Genomic DNA, 24,247 nt, shown 5'->3' with positions numbered 1-24,247 from the left:
CAAAACTGGATCAAGAAGAAATAGAGAATTTGAACAGACCAATCACCAGTAAAGAGATTGAAACAGTAATCAAAAATCTCCCCAAAAATAAAAGTCCAGGACCAGACGGCTTCCCTGGTGAATTCTACCAAACATTCAAAGACGACTTAATACCTATCCTTCTCAAACTCTTCCAAAAATGTGAGGAGCGGGGGAAGCTCCCTAACTCATTCTACAAAGCTGACATTACCCTGATACCAAAACCAGACAAGGACAACACAAAAAAGAAAATTACAGGCCAATATCACTGGTGAACATTGATGCAAAAATCCACAACAAAATAGTAGCAAATCGCATACAACAATACATTAAAAAGATTATACACCATGATCAAGTGGGATTTATTCCAGGTATGCAGGCATGGTTTAACATTTGCAAATCAATCAATGTGATACACCACATTAATAAAATGAAGAATAAAAATCACATGTTCTTCTCAATAGATGCAGAGAAAGCATCTGACAAGGTACAGCATCCATTTATGATAAAAACTCTGAATAAAATGGGGATAGAAGGAAAGTACCTCAACATAATAAAGGCCATATATGAGAAACCCACAGCTAATATCATCCTCAATGGTGAAAAAATGAAAGCTATCCCTCTAAAAACAGGAACCAGACAAGGATGCCCACTGTCACCACTCCTATTTAACATAGTATTGGAAGTCCTAGCCAGAGCAATGAGGCAAGAAAAAGAAATAAAGGGGATCCAAATTGGAAAGGAAAAAGTGAAACTGTCACTATTTGCAGATGACATGATTTTATATATAGAAAACCCTAAAGAATCCACCAAAAAACTTTTAGAAGTAATAAACGAATATGGTAAAGTTGCAGGATACAAAATCAACATACAAAAATCAGTTGCATTTCTATACACTAACAACGAAGTAGCAGAAAGAATACAATCCCATTTACAATTGCAACAAAAAGAATAAAATACCTAGGAATAAACTTAACCAAAGAGGTGAAAGATCTGTACACCAAAAACTATAAAACATTGCTGAAAGAAACTGAAGAAGACTCAAAGAAATGGAAAGATATTCCGTGCTCTTAGATTGGAAGAATTAACATAGTTAAGATGTCCATACTTCCTAAAGCAATCTATAGATTCAATGCAATCCCTATCAAAGTTCCAACAACATTTTTCACAGAAATAGAACAAAGAATCCTAAAATTTATATGGAACAACAGAAGACCCCGAATAGCTAAAGGAATCCTGAGAAAAAAGAACAAAGCTGGAGGTATCACACTTCCTGATTTCAAAATATACTACAAAGCTATAGTAACCAAAACAGCATGGTACTGGCACAAAAACAGACACACAGATCAACGGAATAGAATTGAAAGCCCAGAAATAAACCCACACATGTATGGACAGCTAATCTTCAACAAAGGAGCCAAGAACATACAATGGACAAAAGAAAGTCTCTTCAACAAATAGTGCTGGGAAAACTGGACAGCCATGTGCAAAAAAATGAAAGTAGACCATTACCTTACACCATACACAAAAATTAACTCAAAATGGATTAAAGACTTGAATATAAGACCTGAAACTATGAAACTTCTAGGAGAAAACATAGGCGGTACGCTCTTCGACATCAGTCTTAGCAACATATTTTCATGCACCAAGTCTGACTGGGCAGGAGAAACAATAGAAAAAATAAACAAATGGGACTACATCAAACTAAAAAAGCTTCTGCACAGCAAAGGAAACCATCAACAAAATGAAAAGACAACCTAACAATTGGGAGAAGATATTTGCAAACCATACATCTGATAAGAGGTTAATCTCCAAAATATATAAAGAACTCATGCATCTCAACAACAAAAAAACTAACAACCCAATTAAAAAATGGGCAAAAGACCTGAACAGACATTTCTCCAAAGAAGATATACAGATGGCCAACAGGCACATGAAAAGATGTTCAACATCATTAACTATCAGGGAAATGCAAATCAAAACTACAATGAGATATCACCTCACGCCCACCAGAATGGCTATAATTAACAAGATAGGAAACAACAAGTGTTGGAGACGATGTGGAGAGAAGGGAACTCTCATACACTGCTGGTGGGAGTGCAAACTAGTGCAGTCACTATGGAAAACAGTATGGAGATTCCTCAAAAAATTAAGGATAGAACTACCATACGATCCAGCTATTCCACTGCTGGGTATTTATCCAAAGAACTTGAAAACACCAATGTGTAAAGATACACGCACCCCTGTGTTCACTGCAGCCTTATTCACAATAGCCAAGACTTGGAAGCAACCTAAGTGCCCATCAAGGGACGAATGGATAAAGAAGCTGTGGTATATATACACAATGGAATACTACTCAGCCATAAGAAACGATGAAATCCAGCCATTTGTGACAACATGGATGGACACTGAGGGTATTATGCAAAGTGAAATAAGTCAGAGGGAGAAGGTCAAATACCGTATGATCTCACTCATTAAGTAGTAGATAATAACAACAACAAACAAACACATAGAGACAGAGATTGGATTGGTGGTTACCAGAGGGGAAGAGGGGAAGAAGGGAGGGAGGAGGGGAAAAGGGATAATTAGGCACATGTGTGTGGTGATGGATTGTAATTAGTATTTGGGTGGTGAACATGAGAACATGATGTAATCCATGCAGAAATAGAAGTATTAATGATGTACACCTGACATTTATACAATGTTATAAACCAATGTTACTGCAATAAACAAAAAATTTAAAAAAATAAATGAAAAATAAAGCCCTGGCCTTCGGAGGCTTCTCATGTTCTCACTTCCGACACACCCTGGGACCAGGAAAAGTGATCATATTCTTTTTTTGCTCCCCTTACCACCTGACTCAGAGTCTTTTTTTTTTTTTTTTTTTTTTTTTAAGATTTTATTTATTTATTTTTTCCCCCCAAAGCCCCAGCAGACAGCCGCATGTCATAGCTACACATCCCTCTAGTTGCCACATGTGGGACGCGGCCTCAGCATGGCCAGAGAAGCGGTGCTTCGGTGCATGCCCGGGATCCGAACCCGGGCCACCAGCAGCGGAGCGTGCGCACCCAACCGCTAAGCCACGGGGCCGGCCCTCCTGACTCAGAGTCTTGCTTTCCATCCCAAATTCCATCACCATTCTGAGTACCATCAATAACCACACGGATGACCCCTTGGTTGTCCTTGACCTCCTCAACTCCAAAGACCTTCACCTCCATCCCTGTACTCCCCACCCCACAGACAGATTTTCTTATGCCTTTCTTTCAGAATTACTTTCTTATTACTTCCTATAGACTTTCTTATTACTCCAAACTATTCCACCTCTTAATTATTAAATCTAAGCATCCCACTCTGACTACAATATCCTCATGATTTCCTATTTCTCACCTTTTTACTCAAACTACACTGCCAACCCCTTCTCCTCTGGCTTCAATCACACCCTATCTCCTTGCTTGCTTCTGACCTCTCTGGCTCCTCCTTCTCAGTCAGCCCAGTACACTCCTCTACCTCCATTTACTCCTAATGTCAGCATATGTAAGGTTTTCTCCTCACATTTCTGCTATTATCTGTCCTGGGGCGATCTTATACTAGCCCAAAGCACCAACTACTCCTCAATCTTTCTCTCTTAACTAGTCCTCCTCTTTATAGCTCTAGAGCAGTGCCGTCCAATAGAAATATAACGTGAGTCACAAACGAGACACATTAAAATGCCACGTTAAAAAAAATTAAAAAGAAACCAGTGGAATTAATCTTAATATATTTTACTTAACTCAATATATCTAAAATATCATTATTTTAACATATAATCAACATAAAAATTACTAAGAAGATATTTTCCAATCTTTATTTCATACTAAGTCTTTTAAATTTGGTGCGTACTTAAACACAGCACATTTGGACTAGCCACATTTCACATGTTCAGTGGCTACCACATTAGACAGCATAGCTCTAGATCTATATAATACAGATCCTCTCAGCTGTTCCACAGGGACCTTACTCAATCTTCCTTAGCCCCTACATGTGTGTGTAATCAAATTCTATTGATTCAAACTTCTAACCATATTCCTCATCTATACAATTCTCTTCATCCCCTCATCAACGCCCTGGTTCAAACCACCTTTATCTTTCAAATGGAAAAACACAATAACTTCCTAACCAGTCTCTACAGTTCTGCCAACAATACCTTATTGTTATGCCAGGCATGGGTTAAAGAATAGGTTTTACTGGGGAAAGGGAAAACACACAAGGCCAGGGTTGGCAAGACAGAAATGTACTCTAGTCTCTCCAATAACTCTTGAAGAGGTTAACTAGGACCAAGGCATGTACTAGGACCAAGAGGACATGACATGGGTTCTATTTCAGAGGGGGAAATTTCAAGAACCCCTCTGCGTCTCTCTTCCTATAGGGAAAGCATGATAAAATGGATTTCTCAGAAGTGGAATATTGAGGCTGTTGGACAGTCTGGATTTTGCATACCAACTGTTATCAAGTTGACTCAGAATACTCAAGGATGCTCTAAACCTGGGGATCTGGGGGCAGCTGGGGCTGTTTAAAGCCATGGAGTTACAGTAACCCCCACTCCCAGACAGTCTCATGGGGAGCTGAGCTTTAGTGTCACCGTTACAGCCGCAGGGTGAGAGAAGGGATGGCCCACTTCTCAGCTAGCTTGTTGTCTAGATAACTCATGAGTATCCAGTGTGATTCTCAAGACAATTGTACTCCCTGCATAACATGCACCCTAATCCAAGCTATCCCATACATTTCCTTCAATATTTTATCCCAGTCCCAGGCACTCAATACATTTACAAAATGCAAATCTGGTGGTACAATTATGCCAATACACTATATTAGCTAGAAGTTCAAAGTCCATGAGACTATCACCAAACACCTATCACAATCTGGCCTGTTTTACTTGCTCCTTCCCTACAAATAACCTATGCCCAAACATACCAAACCACTTGACCTCCCCAAAGCAACCAGAGTCGTCCATTTCTGCATGCCTTCCTCCATGCTATTCTATCTATCTTAAACAACCTTACTTTACCTGACTAGCTCAGACTCATCTTTATAAACACTACAGCTTTCAGACACCACACCTCTCCCTGAGCCCACCTGCCTGCACTCAAAGCTTTATAATTTTGATGCTCTTCTTCCATGGTCCAAGAGCGCCCTGTGCACACCTTTAGCATGTCACCACTGAATTACATCTGTGGCTTGTCAATCTCCACCCACTAAAGTGTGGGCTCCTCAAAGGCACAAGCTGTTTTTCATGCCTGAGACATGACAAGTCCTCAATAAAAGTTTACTAAATGAATGAATAAAAGTTGAGAGTTAAAACATCATAACATACCAGATTTTGTTAGATTATTAGACACTGCTTCTTCTAACCGAACATCTGAAAATGAAGCTTCTGAAGGTACTTTCTTCTGTTCATCTTTTAAACTCTGTGCAATTTGCTGTATAGAGAAATCAGAAGGAACATTAAAGTGTAGTTTTCAGCTGTGTTTGGCAATATGAACACATTCTTTCTATAAAGTAAAAAAAAATACTAATTAATAAATAAATGGACTAATTAAAAGAACTACACAAAACAACACATGGAAATGAAAAAGTTAAATTAGTATAGTATGTCTCTATTCTCAAAAAGACATATATACAAGGCTCACTTAAGAAGCTTAGTTTTCAACTTTACATTTAGAAACAAAGTATTCAGATTTAAGATTGGATACATTCTGAATATCAGAAATGCTTTTATCAAGTAACTGGCCAATCCAAACAACAGGTTTTCTCTTTATGTGAGATTAGCTACAGTACGCTATTTTTTAAAAAGATTTTTTTAAATTAACTTATGGACTGAGACTATTTAACCCTTCTTCACTGCTTCAAGAACATCATCAAATATACACTAACTACTAAGTTAGTAATGAAAATCCCACTAATTTATATTGGTTATAAAGGTGGAAATATAAGGAACTGAAGGCCTAACAGACACCTAGCTACTGCCAAAAAGAACAGCCAGAGAACTCTTTAGGAGACAGACTCCATATCACCCCAGCCAGTCCTCTCACTCTGCATGCAGAAACCAGAAAGTATAGCTAATCCCTAAATGGCACACAGATGTCACAGCCAGAGCACCTTGTACCCCAACTCCTCACCAAAAAAAAAACAAAGCAAGCATATTTACTGAAAGTGGTACCCTTAAACCAAAAGGTCTACACAAGAAAGCATCCAGGATACTGGCCAGGTGATGACTCAATAAACATACTAAATTACACTCCGGGGGATCCTAGCATCCTATCAGAACTATTAAAACAAGCTTTCTATCTATAATATAAAAACTGATATTCATAAAGAAGAGAAAGAAAGGAGCAGATGAAGGGGAGAAAGCACAATTCCCTAGATTGGGCTGAGAAACACAATTAGTCTTCACCATATCCATTCTGTGGCCTTCAGAGTCAAGGTAACTTCTGCAAATGGACTACCCATCTGCTCCCTAGAATTATTAACAATACCCAGACACCAAAAGAATTCCTACTATGAGCCTGCAGAATAACAAAAGCTGGACAATAAACAGCCCCAACACTACATGCCCTACCTATCATATATCTGATCCCTGCAAGGTTATGATGTATTATAAAAACAGTACTATTCAAATAATTAATATAACTATCCAAAATATAACAAATTTAAATAGAAGTCAGAAGAAGGGATGAAAGTTTAGGAGAACCTTCTTAAAACAATATGTAAGTGCTGGTATATTTCGAGCCTGTTATCTTTAAAACAAACATACATATTACTATCATTTTTCAGTCAGGGCATTGAAATAAGTTAGGTTAAAATGCTGGTGAGGATGTGGAGCAACAGGAATGGGTTAGAATACATACATGTATTTCTTTGCTCTGTGAGCTGAGAGGACCCAGAAGCACCAAACCCCATAGCAATGAGCATACCTAACACCCAAATCTTGGTTTCTAATACCATTCTCCAAATAAGCCAGGACTCCTTGAAGAAATGGCCGATTCTAGGGCTAAGGCAGGAAATAGACAAGATGAGCCAGGAACATCTTGTAGTGCCAGAAAATAAGGAGTGCTCAAAAACAAAACAAAACCTTACATTAAGGCGGTATGTCAAAGGGACATAGGAACCAACTGAAAGAGCTCCCAATGGCCAAAGCTGGAACTATTTGAGCAACAAAATAAAGGAGCAGCGGACCCAAAGCATAAAATAAATATCCATGAGTCCATACTAATATCAATAAGTGATTGAATAAATAAATAAATGGAGGGAAAAGAAACAAATCTCCACTGTAGAAAAATTCCAAATAATTCATGTAGATACTTTGCCCTCAAGGAAGTAGCGTTAATTCCCCACTCTTTACATATGGGCTGCACACAGGACTTCCTTCCAAAGAGAACAGTATGGAAAAGGAGGAAAAAGAGTAACTTTCCAGTGGAGAAACCTGACATTGCTACCTCAGCTAGGTGATCAAGGTCAATACCAACAGTGGCAAGTCATGCTGATAGTATACACCCTTGATATCAGGTCTTGAAAATGGTCCTTTACCCTATGGTTTTCCTCCTCAAAACCCATAACACCAGTCTAATCATGAAGAGAACATCAGACAAATTCCAACAGAGGTGGCATCCTACAAAATACTTGACTAGTTCTCCTCAAAACTGGTAAAATCATCAAAAACAAGGAAAGTCTTGGGGGGCTGGCCTGGTGGTGCAAGCGGTTAAGTGTGCGCGCTCCGCTGCGGTGGCCTGGGGTTAACCAGTTCAGATCCTGGGCACACACCGATGCACCGCCTGGCAAGCCATGCTGTGGCGGTGTCCCATATAAAGTGGAGGAAGATGGGCACGGATGTTAGCCCAGGGCCAGTCTTCCTCAGCAAAAAAAAGAGGAGGATTGGCAGATGTTATTAGTACAGGGCTAATCCTCCTCACAAAAAAAAAAAAATTAAAAAAAAACAAAAACAAGGAAAGTCTCAGAAAATGTCACAGCCAAAAGGAGCCTAAGACGACGCTAAAAATAAATGTAATGTGGTATTGTAAATGGCATCCTAGAACAGAAAAGACATTAAATAAAAACTAAGGAAATCTGAATAAACTATAGATTTCAGTTAGTACCAATGTATCATTACTGGTTCATTAACTGTGGCAAATGTACCATACTAATATAAGATGTTAATTAACAGAGGAAACTGGGTACAGGATATATGGGAACTCTTTGTGCTATCTTCTCAATTTTTCTGTAAATCTAAAACTGCTCTGAAAAATAAAATCTTTTAAAAAAAAGAAAAAAAAAATCAGGATGTATGACATCCAGGAGAAGCAGTCTAGAGAAAAACAAGATAATATCTGAGCCACATTTGATAACTTAACAACAAAGACTACCACTTGGTAACAAAAGGTATGTTGATGAATATAGGATACACCTATGCAGAAATGGACTTTAATCTATTTTTCATAGACAAATAGATTTAAGTCCGTCAACACTCCTGCTATAAAGTGTTGATAATTAAGCAAGGATAGTTTATAAACCTAGCAAAATTAGATAACACTTTTAAAAATGTTAGAAACATGTGATGACTTAGCAAAATTATTTCAAGGGACATTTTCAAATTCACTAGCACCAAAATTTCCTTTGGAACTTTTCAAATAACTAACCAGGCTACTGATAATCTTTACTTTACTACTTTTAAAAATGTATTTTTAGGGCCGGTCCAGTGGCATAGTGGTTAAGTTTGAGCGCTCCTCTTTGGCGGCCCAGGGTTCGCAGGTTCAGATCCCAGGTGCAGACCTACACACCACTCATAAACCCCTGCTGTGGCGCCATCCCATATACAAAATAGAGGAAGACTGGCACAGATTTTAGCTCAGGGCTAATCTTCCTCAGCAAAAAGAGGAAGATTAGCAATGGATGTTAGCTCAGGGCCCATCTTCCTCACCAAGGAAAAAAAAATTTTCATTTTAAATATTTTTTCAAACAAACTAGATCAAGTAATTTGTTTTAATAGATTAAGGAATAGTCACATTCTTATAGGTAAGGGAATCTGAAAGAACAACTCCTTTCATATTAAATACAGAAAAGCAGAGACATCAAAACTCACCTTTACTAATCAGCCAAATGTCTTATTTTTAAAAAATAATAAATATCTTGAACTCACAGAAACAGAGAATAGATTGGAGGTTGCCAGGGGTGGGAGGTGGGGAATGGGGAGTGTGAAAAATGGGTGAAGGTAACTAAAGGGTACAAACTTCCAGTTATAAGTTCTGAGGATCTAATGTACAGCATCACAACATAGTTAACAATACTGTAATGTATATTCAAAAGCTGCTAAGAGAGTAGATTTTACAAGTTCTTACCACACACACAAAAAATTGTAACTATGTGAGGTGATGGATGTGTTAACTAACCTTTTTATGGTGAATTTTTCACTATATATGTGTCAAATTACGTTGCACACTTTAAACTTACACAATGTTATATATCAATCATATCTCAATAAAAATGGAAAAAAATTAAAATTAAAAAACATTTTAACTAATGAGTTGGATATTTCACTCATTACTTAAATGAATTCATTAAAGACTTCTAAAAATAGTCAAATGTTATGTTTTTAAATATTTCAAGGGTTGAACAATAACAGCCACTGTCTACTGTATGACTACTAGGTTAAGTGCTTTCTAGCCATTATCTCTACTCTCACAACAACGCTCCACGGTCAGTATTGTTACGCCTATTTTACAAATAATGAAACATATTCATAGAAGCTAAGTAACAGCTACTAATTGACAGAGCTAGGATTTGAATCTCCATTTGTCTGACTCTACACTTCCCCCTATGCCATGCAAATGGGAATCTTCCATGGGCATATCCCTAGTTTAAAGAGATTAGCTCTTAGTTCAAAATCTTCAGATCTATAATTAGAATCAAAGGTTTAAGTGTGATAGTAATCTGATCGGATATCTTAGTAGGATATACTCTAAGGACAAAAAGAAGTAAAAAAATCTTGAATTTAGTAAGTTTATTGTCAGTTATGGTGTTGGTGGTGTGATTCTGAAAGTATTTTTGTGTATGTTGCAACTTGGAGCAAATGAGTAAATAAATAATAGGTGATGGGCCGGCCCTGTGGCTTGGTGGTTAAGTGCGCACGCTGCGATGCTGGTGGCCCGGGTTCGGATCCCGGGTGCGCATCGAGGCACCACTTCTCCGTTCATCCTGAGGCCGAGTCCCACGTGCAGCAACTAGAAGAATGTGCAGCTACGACATACAACTATCCACTGGGGCTTTGGGGGGAAAAATAAAAAAATAAAATAAAATAAAAATAATAGGTGATGGAAGCCAGAGTTTCTTTTGTGAGAGAAGGGAGATACCAATATGGAATGGGGGAAAATGAGGAGGAACCCTACGGAACTGGATTTGAATTGGTGGTTTCAGTGTGAACTCATGATATTTAAAAATATATATTTTCTACGTCTGGTCTGTAAAAGGGGTTAGAAGTAATGACATCTATTGTTAGCAATGAAAACATATAACATTCAGATCTTAGTTTCTAAAAACCACTCTCCTCTCTCTTAAAGGAACCAAAGCTTCTTCAAGAAACAGCTGACTCTAGTAGGTCTAGGGCAAGGAATGTAAAAGGTGAGTGCCTGAATAATCTTGTGCAAGAAAGCAAAGAAATCTAGATTGATCAAGATAAAAAGAGAGAAGACTCAAATTACTGGAATCAGATATGAAACAAGGAACATTAATACCAACCTTATAGAAATAAAAAATGTAAATGAACAACTATATGCCAACAAATTAGATAACTTAGACGAAACGGAAAAATTCCTATAGAGACATAAAGTACTGAAACTGACTCAAGAAGAAATAGACAATCTGAATAGGCCCAAAACAAGAGAAAAGACTGAATTAATAATAAAAAAATCTACGCACAAAGAAAAGACTAGGCCCAGATTTCTTCACTACTGAATTCCACCAAACACTTAAAGAATTAATACCAATATTCTTCACAAACTCTTTCAAAAAATAGAAGAGGAGGGAATACTTCCCAACTCAATTTATTGAGGGCAGTATTACCCTGATATCAAAACCAGACAAAGACAGCAAGAGAAAAGAGAACTACTGACCAGTATCTCTTACACATATGGATGCAAAAATCTTCAACAAAATACTAGCAAAATGGGCCGGCCCCATGGCTTAGCAGTTGAGTGCTTGCGCTCCACTGCTGGCGGCCCGGGTTCGGATCCCGGGCGCGCACCAATGCATCGCTTCTCCGGCCATGCTGAGGCCGCGTCCCACATGCAGCAGCTGGGAGGATGTGCAGCTATGACATATAACTGTCTACTGTGGCTTTGGGGGGAAAAAATAAATAAATAAAATCTTTAAAAAAAAAAAAAATACCAGCAAACTGAATCCAGAAACATATGAAAAGAATTATATACCACAACAAATGGGATTTATCCCAGGAACACAAGGTTGGTTTAACTTCCAAAAACCGATTAATGTAATATATCATGTCAATAGACTAAGATCACCAGACCATCCCAATATATGCAGAAAAAGCATTTGACAAAAACCAAAACCCTTTCATGATAAAAACACTCAATAAACTAGGAATAAATGGGAACTTCCTCAACCTGATAAAAGGCATACACAAAAAACCCACAGCTAATATCATACTTAATGGTGAAAGACTGGATACTTTCCCCGGAAGATCAGGAATAAGACAAGGACATCTGTTTTCACCACTTCTATTCAACACTGTACTGGAGGTTCTAGTCAGCGCAATTAGGCAAGAAAAAGAAATAAAAGGTATCAAGATTGGAAAGAAAGAAGTAAAACTATCTCTATTTGCAGACAACATGATCTCTTATATATATATATATACACACACATAAAATCCTAAGGAATCCACTAAAAGACTATTAGAACTAATAAGCTAGTCCAGCAAGGTTGCAAGATACAAGATCAATATATAAAAATCAAATATACTTCTATACACTGGCAATGAAAAATCCAAAAATGTAATTAAGAAAATAATTCCATTTACAATAGCATCGAAAAGAATAAAATACTTAGGAATAAATTTAACAAAAGTGTAAAATTTATACTCTGAAAACTACATAACAATGTTGAAAAAAATTCAAGAAGATCTAAATAATTGAAAAATATCGCATGTTCATTAATCAGAAGACTTAACATTGTTAAGATGGCAATGCTCCCCAAATTCATCTACAGATGCAATGCAATCCCTGACAAATCCCAGCTGACTTCTTCGTAGAAACTGACAAGCTGATTCTAAAATTCATATGGAATTGCAAGGGACCAAGAATAGCTAAAACAATCTTGAAAGAGAAGAATTAAATAGGAGACCTTACTCTTCCCAATTTCAAAATTTATTGCAAAACAACAATAATCAAGGCAGTCTGGTAATGACACTAAAACAGACATAAAGGGCCGGCCCTGTGGCTTAGCGGTTAAGTGCGTGGGCTCCGATGCAGGCGGCCCGGGTTCGGATCCCGGGCGCGCACAGACGCACTGCTTCTCCGGCCATGCTGAGGCCGCGTCCCACATACAGCAACTAGAAGAATGTGCAGCTGTGACTTACAACTATCGCCTGGGGCTTTGGGGGAAAAATAAATAAATAAAAAAATAAATAAATAAAAAATAAAACAGACATAAAGATCAACAGAATAAAACTGTGAGTCCAGAAATAACCCATAAATCTATGATCAACTGATTTTCAACAAGGGTGCCAAGACCATCCAACAGAAAAAGAACAGCCTTTTCAACAAATGATGCTGAGACAACTGGACAGAATGCTGGAACAAATGATTCAAGGACAACATGCAAATCAAAACCACAATGAGATATCACTTCACACCCATTCTAAGATGGCTAGAATCAACAAGTCAAATACTAACAAGGGTTGGCAAGTACGTGGAGAAATTAGAACCCTCATACACCGCTGGTGGGAATGTAAACAGGTGCAGTCACTTTGGAAAACAGTCTGGCAGTTCCTCAAAGGATTAAACATAACAGTTACTATATGACCCAGAAATTCCACTCCTAGGCATATACACAAGAGAAATGAAAACACATGTCCACACAAAAATGTGCACATGAATGTTTATAGCAGTACTATTTATAACAGCCCACAAGTGAAAGCAACGCAAGTATCCATCAATGGATGAATGGATAAACAAAATGTGGTTTATCCATACACTGGAATATTATCCAGCCATAAAAAGGAGTGAAGTACTAATACGCTACAACATGGATGAAACATGAAGACATTATGCTAAGTGAAAGATGTCACAAGAGACCACATATTATAAGATTTCACTCATATGAAATGTACAGAACAGGGCAATCCATAGAGACAGAAATTAGTGTTTGCCTAGGGCTAGGGTAGGAGAGGGATAGCTAAAGAGCACAGGGTTTCTTTCTGAGATGATGAAAATAGTCTAAAATTGACTGCGGTGATGGCTGCACAGATCTTCGAATATATTAAAAACCACTGAATTATAAATTCTAAATGGGTGAATTGTATGGTTTGTAAACTATATCACAAAAAAGCTGTTTAAGAAAAAAGAAAGAAGTACTCAGATTATGGGGACATGTCAAAAGAACCTTTGTCCTTTAAACCAATCTAAAGGAAATTCCACTAGTCGTATTTGGGACAATTTTGAGCATCAAAAAGAATACTGATGGCGATGAATTATAATATAATGATTTTTTTAAAAAATCCACTAGTCTACAAGAGACAAGGGTAGGGAAAAAAGAGAGAGGGAGAAAGGGAAATTAATTCTTTACAGTAGAATGCCAACTAATAAATGTAGAAGAAATGGCAGATACGAAAATCACCATTTTGCTATCCTCAACGTAATAACTGGTTCAGGCAAAGATCATTAAAGGTTGCAAAAATCACTGAGTGAAAAGATGTTGGGGAACTCACATGAAATCAAAGTATCATCTCATCATCACTTACTAATTACAAAGGGGAGAATATACCTTTATAATGAAAATAGTTAGCAATCACTACCTTAACCAATAGCGGAACAAGCTGACATTATGTGCCTTTGATTTGACGAAGTAAGAAGTACACATCAGCTATGTAGTATTCTTGCAAAAAAAAAAAAGTTTAGCCTGAATCTAAACATGAGAGAAACAATCAGACAAACCCTGAATATGACACATCCTACAATAAAACTGGCTTGGTCCCTTCAAAAAAGTCAAAGTCATAAAAACAAAAAAAAGGGAGGGGGAAAGACAGTAACCTTGACTGGATCCCACTTTTTAAATTTTTTAATCTAGTTATAAAAGACATTTGAAGGACAACTGGGGAAATCTGAATATAAACTGTATATAAATAATATTGTTGAATTAATGTTAATTTTCATATATGTAAAAATGGCATTGTGGTTATGTGGAGAATGTTTTTATTCTGAGGAGAATAAGAACTGAAGTACTTAGGAGTAAAATATCATGATGTCTGCAACTTACTTTCAAATGGTTAGCAATAAAACATACACAAAAAAATAAAGTAAATGTGACAAAATATTAACTAGTGAATCTGAAAAAACCCTAGATTCAACTGAACATTTGATGATATTAAGGAACTATAAACAATGTTTTTGGTGTGATAACTGTATTATGGTTGTGCTAAAGATACAAGTGCCCTTATCAAAATAAACAAGTGGGACTATATCAAACTAAAAAGCAAAAGAAACCATCACACAGCAAAAGAAACCATCAACAAAGTAAAAAGCCAACCTATGGAATGGGAAAAAATATTTGCAAACCATATATCTGTTAAGGGGCTAATATCCAAAATATATAAAGAATTCAAACAACTCAATAGCAAAAAAAACAAATAATCCAATTAAAAAATGGGCAGAGGACCAGAATAGACATTTTTACAAAGAAGAAAAATGAATGCGGGCCGGCCCTGTGGCTTGGTGGTTAAGTGCGCGCGCTGCGATGCTGGCGGCCCGGGTTCGGATCCCGGGTTCGCATCGAGGCACCACTTCTCTGCCCATCCTGGGGCCGAGTCCCACATACAGCAACTAGAAGGGTGTGCAGCTATGACATACAACTATCCACTGGGGCTTTGGGGGCAAAAAATAAAATAAATAAAATCTTTAAAAAAAAAAAAATGAATGGGCAACAGGTACATGAAAAGATGCTCAACATCAGTAGTCATTAGGGAAATGCAAATTAAAACTACAATGACGGGGCCGGCCCTGTGGCATAGTGGTGAAGTGCATGCGCTCTGCTTCTGGCGACCCAGGTTCAGATCCCAGGCGCGCACCGACACACCGCTTGTCAGGCCATGCTGTGGTGGCGTCCCATATAAAGTAGAGGAAGATGGGCACAGATGTTAGCTCAGGGGCGGTCTTCCTCAGCAAAAAGAGGTGGATTGGCATGGATGTTAGCTCAGGGCTGATCTTCCTCACACACACAAAAAAAACTACAATATGATATTACCTCATGCCTGTTAAAATGGCCATCATCAAAAAGATAAGAGATAACAAATGCTGGCCTGCATGTGGAGAAAAGAAAACCCTTGTGCACTGTTGGTGAGATTGTAAACTGATACAGCCACTATGGAAAACAGTACAGAGGTTCCTCAAAAAATTAAAAATAGAACTACCATATGATCCAGCAATCCCACTTCTGGGAACATATCCAAAGGAAATGAAAACACTAGCTCAAAAAGATATCTGCAAAAAAAAAAAAAAAAAGATATCTGCACCTTCATGTTCACAACAGCATTATTTACAAAAGCCAAGACATGGAAACAACCTAAGTGTCCATCAATGGAAGAACGGATAAAGAAGTTGTGGTATACATATACAACAGAGTATTATTCAGCCAAAAAAAAGCGAGGGAATTCTACCATTTGTAACAAATGGATGGACCTTGAAGGCATTATCCTAAGTGAAATAAGAAAGACAGAGAAAGACAAATACTGTATGATCTCACTTATACGTAGAATCTAAGAAAAAAACCACACACACAAAAAAATCAAACTCATAGAAAAAGTGATCAGATTTGTGGTTAACAGAGGCAGAGGATGAGGGGAGGGGGAACTGGAGCAAAGTGGTCAAAAGGTACAAACTTCCAGTTATAAGATAAATAAGTACTAAGGATGTAATGTACAACATGATGACTATGGTTAACACTGCTGTATGATATACAGGAAAACTGTTAAGAGAGTAGAAGAGTTCTCATCACAAGGAAAAATTTTTTTCTTTTCTTTTTATTGCATCTATAACAGATGATGGATGTTAACTAAACCTACTGCGGTAATTGTTTCACAATACATGTAAATCAAACCATCATGCTGTACACCTTAAACTTATATACAGTGATGTATGTCAATTATTTCTCAATAATTGACTGAAAAAAAAAAACTTTACTGCAAAAAAAAAAGCGCCCATACCTTTTAAAGTTACCTACTGAAGTATTTACTGATAAAATGACGTTTGGAATTTGCTCCAAAATAACTAATGGTTATTCCAACACGGAAACAAACTGGCCATGTGGAAGGTGGGGTGATGGCATGTAAGAGTTCACTGTTATTCTCTCTACTTTTGCTTATATTTGAATCTTCCATTAAAAAACTTCTAGGTTCTAATTCTGTTTTCGCACTAATATCCTAGGCATTATTTAAACTCTGTCCAGCACTGAAAGAACATGAAGTTAAGTATGTAACTGAAAGATCAATGAGATAAACCTAAGTCTTCAATCCATAAATTGGACATCAGTACTGTATAATTTTGAGGAGATGGCCTCCAGGGTTTTTATGTGACAGCATGACACATGGTTACACGACCATCAACTATGGCGGCTTCTACATTATCAACCCTCTTCCATGCCACTTGTGAGAAAACGGAAAAATCACAGGAAGCACTAATTCAATTTAAAAATTGAGAATGTGTATTTCCTGGAAAAGGGAAAAGAACTGAAAGAATGTTTATAAAATACAACTTGAAGGAAAGACAATCTAACAAATTATTTCTGTTCAATTTTACTTCCTATGATTTTATGGCAAGTTTATCTTGCTTTTACATCTTGAGTGAGAATTAAAAAGAAAAATTGTCTTTTCACTAGTATAAAACATCCAAAAGCTGTGTGGGGAGGGGAAGAGATCAAGTAAGGAGACTTACCTCCATCATTACTAACTTATCAGGATAGGCCAGATCTCCAGGAGCTGGTTTGTAGCCTGTGATGTCTGTCTGAATGTAGATGTGGGTTCGGTAGACCAGCCGCTCTTGTACATCTTCTAACATCTGCTTTACTCCAGCTGCAAAGGCCCCCAGTTGTTCAGCTGATAAAAAAGTGAAATCATCCATTCTCTTAAGTTTGGAAAAAATACTTTCTTTAAACAAACAAAAATATTACTAAATTGCCTAGTAATAATAGTATGAACCACTTGTTCATACTATGAACTTGTTCATACCCCAAGCTTCAGGGACTTGGTTATATTCTATTTCAGTATGACTCAATGACCTTAAAAAAATTAATAAATGTCTTTCAATTTCCTCAAATTTAAAATTGGGAAATAAATTAGCCCTTACACCTTCTTCCTGGGACTCTGTGAAACTATCTGTATTATTAATATGAATAATAAAATCTGAATTTTAAATTTCTTTGTGCTTTTAAAAAGTTATCTTATATAGCTTCAGATCACTCCTGAGAGATAGCTAAGGCAGCTTATTAATTGAGTTATCATCCCTATTTTACAAATAAATTGAGTCTCACAGATATTAAATGACGTTTTTGTGAAAAAAGAGTAAAAAAAATAAAATGAGATATGAGTTTATACAGAATTTCTTCATTTCTAAGATGTATCAATGTTAAGACACACCAGTCATTCAGTAACAGCTTTCCAAGGGCTGGGGAGTTGGAGACACTACACAATCAGATAAATACTCACATTAATTTAAAAAATCATCTTTAATTCAGAAGCAAGAAAATGTACATCTTAGAAGGAACTAAATGCAGAAGAAACTCTGGAAGAATAACAAACCTATAGTGTCTCCTAAGGAAAGTTAAAGGGAGGACAATAATTTTCATCAGTAAAATGATTACTTGAAGGGTACTTTTTAGGGCTGGCCCCGGGGCTTAGCGGTTAAGTGTGCACGCTCCGCTGCTGGCGGCCCGGGGTTCGGATCCCGGGTGCGCACCGATGCACCGCTTCTCCAGCCATGCTGAGGCCACGTCCCACATACAGCAACTAGAAGGATGTGCAGCTATGACACACAACTATCTACTGGGGCTTTGGGGGAAAAAAAAATAAATAAATGAAGGGTACTTTTTAAAGCTAAGTATCATTAAGAAAATCATGTTTCTATGACAATCAAATCAAATATTGACTATATCAGATGGATAAAGTAGAGCTGTTTCAGAGAACTGCTTTTCTTCATTTGTAATTTCAAAAAAGAGGAATCATTACTATGTATGTACGCTAAAATAATTCCTGTTTTTTAATCAAGAGTACACAATATAGTCAATTACTTTATGTATTCTTGTAACAGTATACTAGAAATGCCTAACCTAAAACTGATGGTCAGTTCTCTCTGGATTTCAGATGCCAGAAACAAAAGTAACTATAATTATTTTATTACTAATTTTGCCTAGATTTTAAAATTCTTTCCCCATTTAATTTGTACCTTAGTCACCGAATAAGGTGCATCTTGATTCAGAAAGGGACAAAGTATCAACCCAGGCTTCAAAGATATTAAATTTATACAGGTGAACAGGTTGGGGGCAGAAGGAGCTAATCTTTTTCAAATTCACTGAGCCACAGACACAATTTAAAAGATCTTTAAAGTGATCACTTCTACTTATCATTTACCATTGTTCTGTACATGATCTTCAAGCACCTCATTTTTAAGAATCCCACAAAGTTCTGATAGAGTCTCTAAGTGAATAACATGAATGATCAACGGCCTGAAGACATCATACAAAGACACACACAGTTTCTCCAAGAGTTCACTAAAATGAAGGAATAAAACATAGTTGTTAGTAGTCTTTTCAGGATTTTCTAACAGTTTAAAAGGCATCAGTGATTTCTTCCAGCCAATAAAAGTAATAAAAATCTACTGGAAAATAGTTATATGCAAATATTATATAATGAGGAATGAAAGGCTGAAAGGAATTCTGTAAACTGTTTTGGCTTTAAAAGCTCAGAATCAATAAGTGATCCTCAGAGGTCAATTCAAATCAGCTGCCCCCTGGGGCCGGCCCCGTGGCTTAGCAGTTAAGTGCGTGCGCTCCGCTGCTGGCGGCTCGGGTTCGGATCCCGGGTGTGCGCCGACGCACCGCTTCTCCGGCCATGCTGAGGCCGCGTCCCACATGCAGAGGCTAGAGGGATGTGCAGCTGTGACATACAGCTATCTACTGCGGCTTTGGTGGGAAAAAAATAAATAATAAAATTATTAAAAAAAAAAAAAATCAGCTGCCCCCAGACGAATGTCAATTTATTACAACTTTTACTTATTTCAGCAATAATTTTGTATACGTCCTTTCAAAATCAATAAAAAAATTTCAGTGGACTTAATTATCCTTTTATATTCTACATCACTGTGAATCAAATGGTATCATTTTCCCCAGGAAAGACAGATTCAAAATTCTTGAATACTTACAGATTTAGATAAATAAACTGCAAAGAACTTTGGACATACAAGTATTTTGACCATTTTCAACATTTGAAAAGAAAAATTTAGGTTGCCCATATTCTTCATATTGTCAATAGTACTCATCTATATATACTATTTCATCAAAAGTGATCAACCCAATCAAAACCATAAGATAAATTTGTCTCCTTTCCATTGCAAGGGTCATAATCTTGGAATCTTCGTAAGAGTCAAAATCACCAATATGAAGAAACCAAAACTGACTAAGAGAGGATCTAAAGACACTTGGAGAAAAATAAGGAAAAGGATATTAAACAGTGTCTGCATTTTTAAGTGTCTTTCATTAGTTAGAATCACAGAATTTTTTAACTAGAAGGAATTATTATACTTAATGCAGATATAGGGATACAGATCCTAAGACTAAGTTACAGGATTCTTACTATTATATCAGATTGTCTCCATAATTACATTATAAACAATATGTTGTTTGTTGGCCTTTAAATATGAACATGAAAGCATGCTGGCCTTTAAAGTGCATATTTATTTTAAGATAAATAACCACTGTCCCACCCAACAATATTCTATTCACACACCCACAAAAGTTAAAACACTCTGCAGTTAATTTTAGAATACTCGTATAATATAATAAGCCATTATGGTCATTAGCAAATTAAATCTTAAAAACAAGATTTAGATTCCGTGTATCACCTACTCTAATTTTGGTGTTGGTTTTGTGAAAAATTCATTGTAAAGTTGGTGCTCATCCTGGCATACATGGACCATAAAGGCACAGCCACTGCGAATCTGCAGGAAACAAACACACACCACCTACAGTTAAAGACACACAACAATTCCAGCGTTTATGAAATAGAGCAAATATTTTATTTGCACAGAGATTATGCATTTTCTTCACAAAACAACTTATGTGAAGAACAGAAAATGGCTGGTGTCCAATGGTTTACTGCATAATATGAATGTGGGTGATTTTTATTTTCTCTTGTATGCATTACTTTCTAAACTTTTGACAATGAAAATAAATTACTTTTCTAGTTGAAAGGGGGATATTTAAAAAATGAATCTTTACATATTTTTCTATAGTATGAATTAAAATCACACTAAACAAAAAAGCACTTCTGCAGCAAAAACTAAGATTACATTGTGAATATAAATCCACAAACTTTGAAACTTCATCTTTCAAGGAATGAAACTTATTTGTGAATCTTCACCCTCAAAAAATAGATCAAAATGAGAATATTTTACCAAGTTGAATGCTAATTACTAAACTAGATTTGTCATAAGTGAAAGAAAAATTCTTTAAGTTTGTTGATATGGGAACCAAAATTTATTTACCCAAGTATAGCTTTTGGGTATCAACACAGCTCAGAGGAAAGTTTAACATTAAATCAAAACAAGCAGAAACTTACCAAGGCACAATGATCTCTGTTATTCTGGCTGGTTAACTCTGTTACAGTACAAGTAATACTAGGGCCCAAAAGGAGCTCCCGTTGATCAAGGTAACACTGGTGGATGTCATTTAGCAGTTGTTGGTATCTGAGGAAAAGCAAATGAGACTGGAGTAAAAATTTTTGATTTCAGACATGTAAACTAAACCTGATCTTAAATCCCAGAATAAGTTGCCAAACCTGTAATGCTATATGGTTACCTCTCATTTGCCCACATCAAATATTAGAAATACTTATGTATATAAAGAAAAACCAAATCATAATGAACTGGGTGCCTTAACCTTTATATTTTAAAGAAAGATTAATCTTCCAAGAGTAGAGACTTTACATCTACCCAAATGAGAAGAAAATCCTGCTTTGGGAAAAAGAGATGCCTTGCAAACTCGCTATATCAGGTCTCTGACCTTGCTCCCCCAAATAAGTTGTGTGCTACAAGAAACAGCGTGCACCAGATGCAAGGTAATTGCTCAGAAAATATCAGGGACATACTAGATTTGGAAAAATAGCACTTCAAGGGGAAGGCAATTTGCAAATTGAAGAACTTCTGGGTACTCACTCAGGTATTTTTTCAGATCGTTGTTCTATTTGTTCAATAAGAGTCTGTAGAATAAAGAAAAATATATTAAAAAGCCATCTGTTTTAGTTATACTTTTAATTATTTCCTGATTATAATAGTGATACATGTTCATGTTAGAGAATCTATAAACACAAAAAAGTTTAAACATAAAAATCACCTATAATACCACAAAATAATCACTTAACATTTTAGAATACTCTTTCAGTTTTTTATATGCACACACTACAGTTACTATATTTTTCTTTTTAAACAAAACTGGAATTATACTATATACTCAGCTTTATAATCTGCCTTTGAAAAATTAACATTTCAAAACATTTTCATATTATTAAATAATTTTCAATATCAAATGAAAATGTAAATAGAAAGCCTTAGCATAGTGCCTGGCACCTAGTACTCAATGAATTATCATTATAAATACTATTTAAAACATGACTTTAAATGGCTACATAACATCCCCTTGGGTAGATGTACCATAAGTCAACCATTCTTCTCCTGTTAGACATCTAGGTTGTTTCTAAGAATAACAGCCCAGTGGCTAAAAGGGCCTGGACCGAAACCAGAGGGTTTGAGCGCCAGCTCCTCAGTAGCTGCCTGAGTCCAGGAGAGCTGGGTCACTTCTCTGAGATTCCACTTCCTACCACACAAAGCTGGTATAATGATAGTACCTACTTCACAGTTGAGGACCCCAACACTGGGTCAAAAGAGAGAAATATTTTTAGAGGCTTCTAAGTCATTCTCCTAATATGTTTTTCAGAAAGGAATCATTATTAGCAGTACTGCCCATCTCACCAAATCCTCAAAAGCACTATTTACACCTTAATCTGCTAATTTCTAACAGACAAAAAAATGCCAACTAACCTTAAACTGAATGTATTCTCTATTAAAGCTAAAAATGAGCTCATATTTAATGGTTATTAACCATTAAATTTCTATTTTCTATAAGTAATCTGGTCATTTTTATATTAGATATTCATCTTTCTTACTGATTTGTATGCATTCTTAATATATTAAAGAGAGTAACCTTCTTACTTATCTGTTACAAACATTCTCTCCAGTTTCTGTCTTTTCTTTTGCTGTTTAAAATTCAGAAAACTTAATTTTTACATCCTTAATCTTTTACTCTGTAATTTTTTTCCAATAATTTCTTCTAGGTTTTTCTTTTTTTTTGGTCTGCTTATCATTTTTTTCCTTTTTTTTTTTTGTGAGGAAGATTAGCCCTGAGCTAACATCCGTTGCCAATCCTCCTCTTTGTGCTGAGGAAGATTGGCCCTGGGCTGACATCTGTGCCCATCTTCCTCTAGTTTATATGGGATGCCGCCACAGCATGGTTTGACAAGCGGTACGTCCGTCTGTGCCCGGGATCTGATCCTGTGATCCCCAGGCCACCAAAGCAAGCACCCGAACTTAACTGCTACACCACTGGGCCGGCCCTGCTTATCATTTTTGCATTTAACTCTTTAGTTCACTTAGAATGTATTTTGGTACAAATGTTATAAGAGCTTACTTTTTTCCCCAAATACTTTCCAATACTATGCAGAAAATTTCAGCCTTTCCTCTTTGACTTGATGTTTCTTCATACACTAAGTCCTAGAATTTTTCATTTCAATGATCTGTCAGTGAATTCTTAAATCAATATCACCATATTTTTCAAAATGTTCTTGTTTAGTCTTGCTTATTTACTATATCAGACGAATTTTAGGATCATCCAAAAAGAAATTCCATTGGAATTTTTGCTAGAATTACATTTAACTAATAAATTACACTAGGAGGAGATAACATTTTAAAAATTGTCTCCAAAACTGGGAACAAGATATACTTACCATTTATTCAATTTTTTATGATCTTCTGTCTAATTTTGTCATTTTCTTCATCCTTGTATTTCCAATAAGGTTATGTCTAGGTAAATATTTTACGCTTTCTGTCACTAATATAAATCGGACCCCATCACATATACTAATTGGTTACCATTGTTAAATGGCACGTAGGAAAGCCACTGATAATTATACAACTATTTTATATTCACCCACCACACTGAGCCCTCTTATCTATACCATTTCTTTTCTAATCAAATTTTTATCATTGGCATTTGACTAATAAGCAAAAGCAACCAATCAGGCACAATCTAAACCTCATACCATCAACGAACCACTCTTCTCTTGTATCTTCTATAAACAAGACCAAGTTTCTCTTATTTCAAAAAACTCCTTACAACTGACTTTCAAGAGAGAAACAAGGAAGGGAGCGAGGTCAGAGTCAGCAAAAGTAGACTACTCTCTCTAGTAACTTCACAATGAGTAGAAAAAAGATACATGTACCAGCTCCAGTCAATTGTACCTCAGATATGGTATTAAATATATGACACATACCTACTCTCTGCACCCTCCATTTCTAATCACTCAATCAACATAAATACTGTGTGCATTCCTTTATGCTCCAGACATTGTGCTAAGGAGAGTAAATAAGGCACATGTTCCCAACCTCATGGAATATACTACCAACATCTTAATTCAACTCCTACTTCTCACCTG

The 24,247-nt window shown here is 36.4% G+C and overlaps 1 protein-coding gene across 1 annotated transcript in view; it reads right to left on the bottom strand.

Annotated features, from left to right (window-relative positions):
* The window catches only part of COG3 (component of oligomeric golgi complex 3), a 76,691-nt gene that overhangs the window by 32,089 nt on the left and 20,355 nt on the right, over positions 1–24,247 (bottom strand). The window contains exons 9-14 of the mRNA XM_004433641.3: positions 21,696–21,739; positions 21,101–21,227; positions 20,389–20,480; positions 18,896–19,035; positions 17,205–17,365; positions 5,369–5,474 (exon numbers count right to left, since the gene is read on the bottom strand). Coding sequence (XP_004433698.1) covers positions 5,369–5,474; positions 17,205–17,365; positions 18,896–19,035; positions 20,389–20,480; positions 21,101–21,227; positions 21,696–21,739 — 670 coding nt within the window. The remainder of the gene's footprint in view (positions 1–5,368; positions 5,475–17,204; positions 17,366–18,895; positions 19,036–20,388; positions 20,481–21,100; positions 21,228–21,695; positions 21,740–24,247) is intronic.

The sequence above is a fragment of the Ceratotherium simum genome, chromosome 10 (assembly GCF_057802395.1).
Source record: "Ceratotherium simum simum isolate JZ-2026a chromosome 10, ASM5780239v1, whole genome shotgun sequence".
NCBI lineage: Eukaryota > Metazoa > Chordata > Mammalia > Perissodactyla > Rhinocerotidae > Ceratotherium > Ceratotherium simum.
This window is presented reverse-complemented; position numbering and strand designations above follow the sequence as displayed.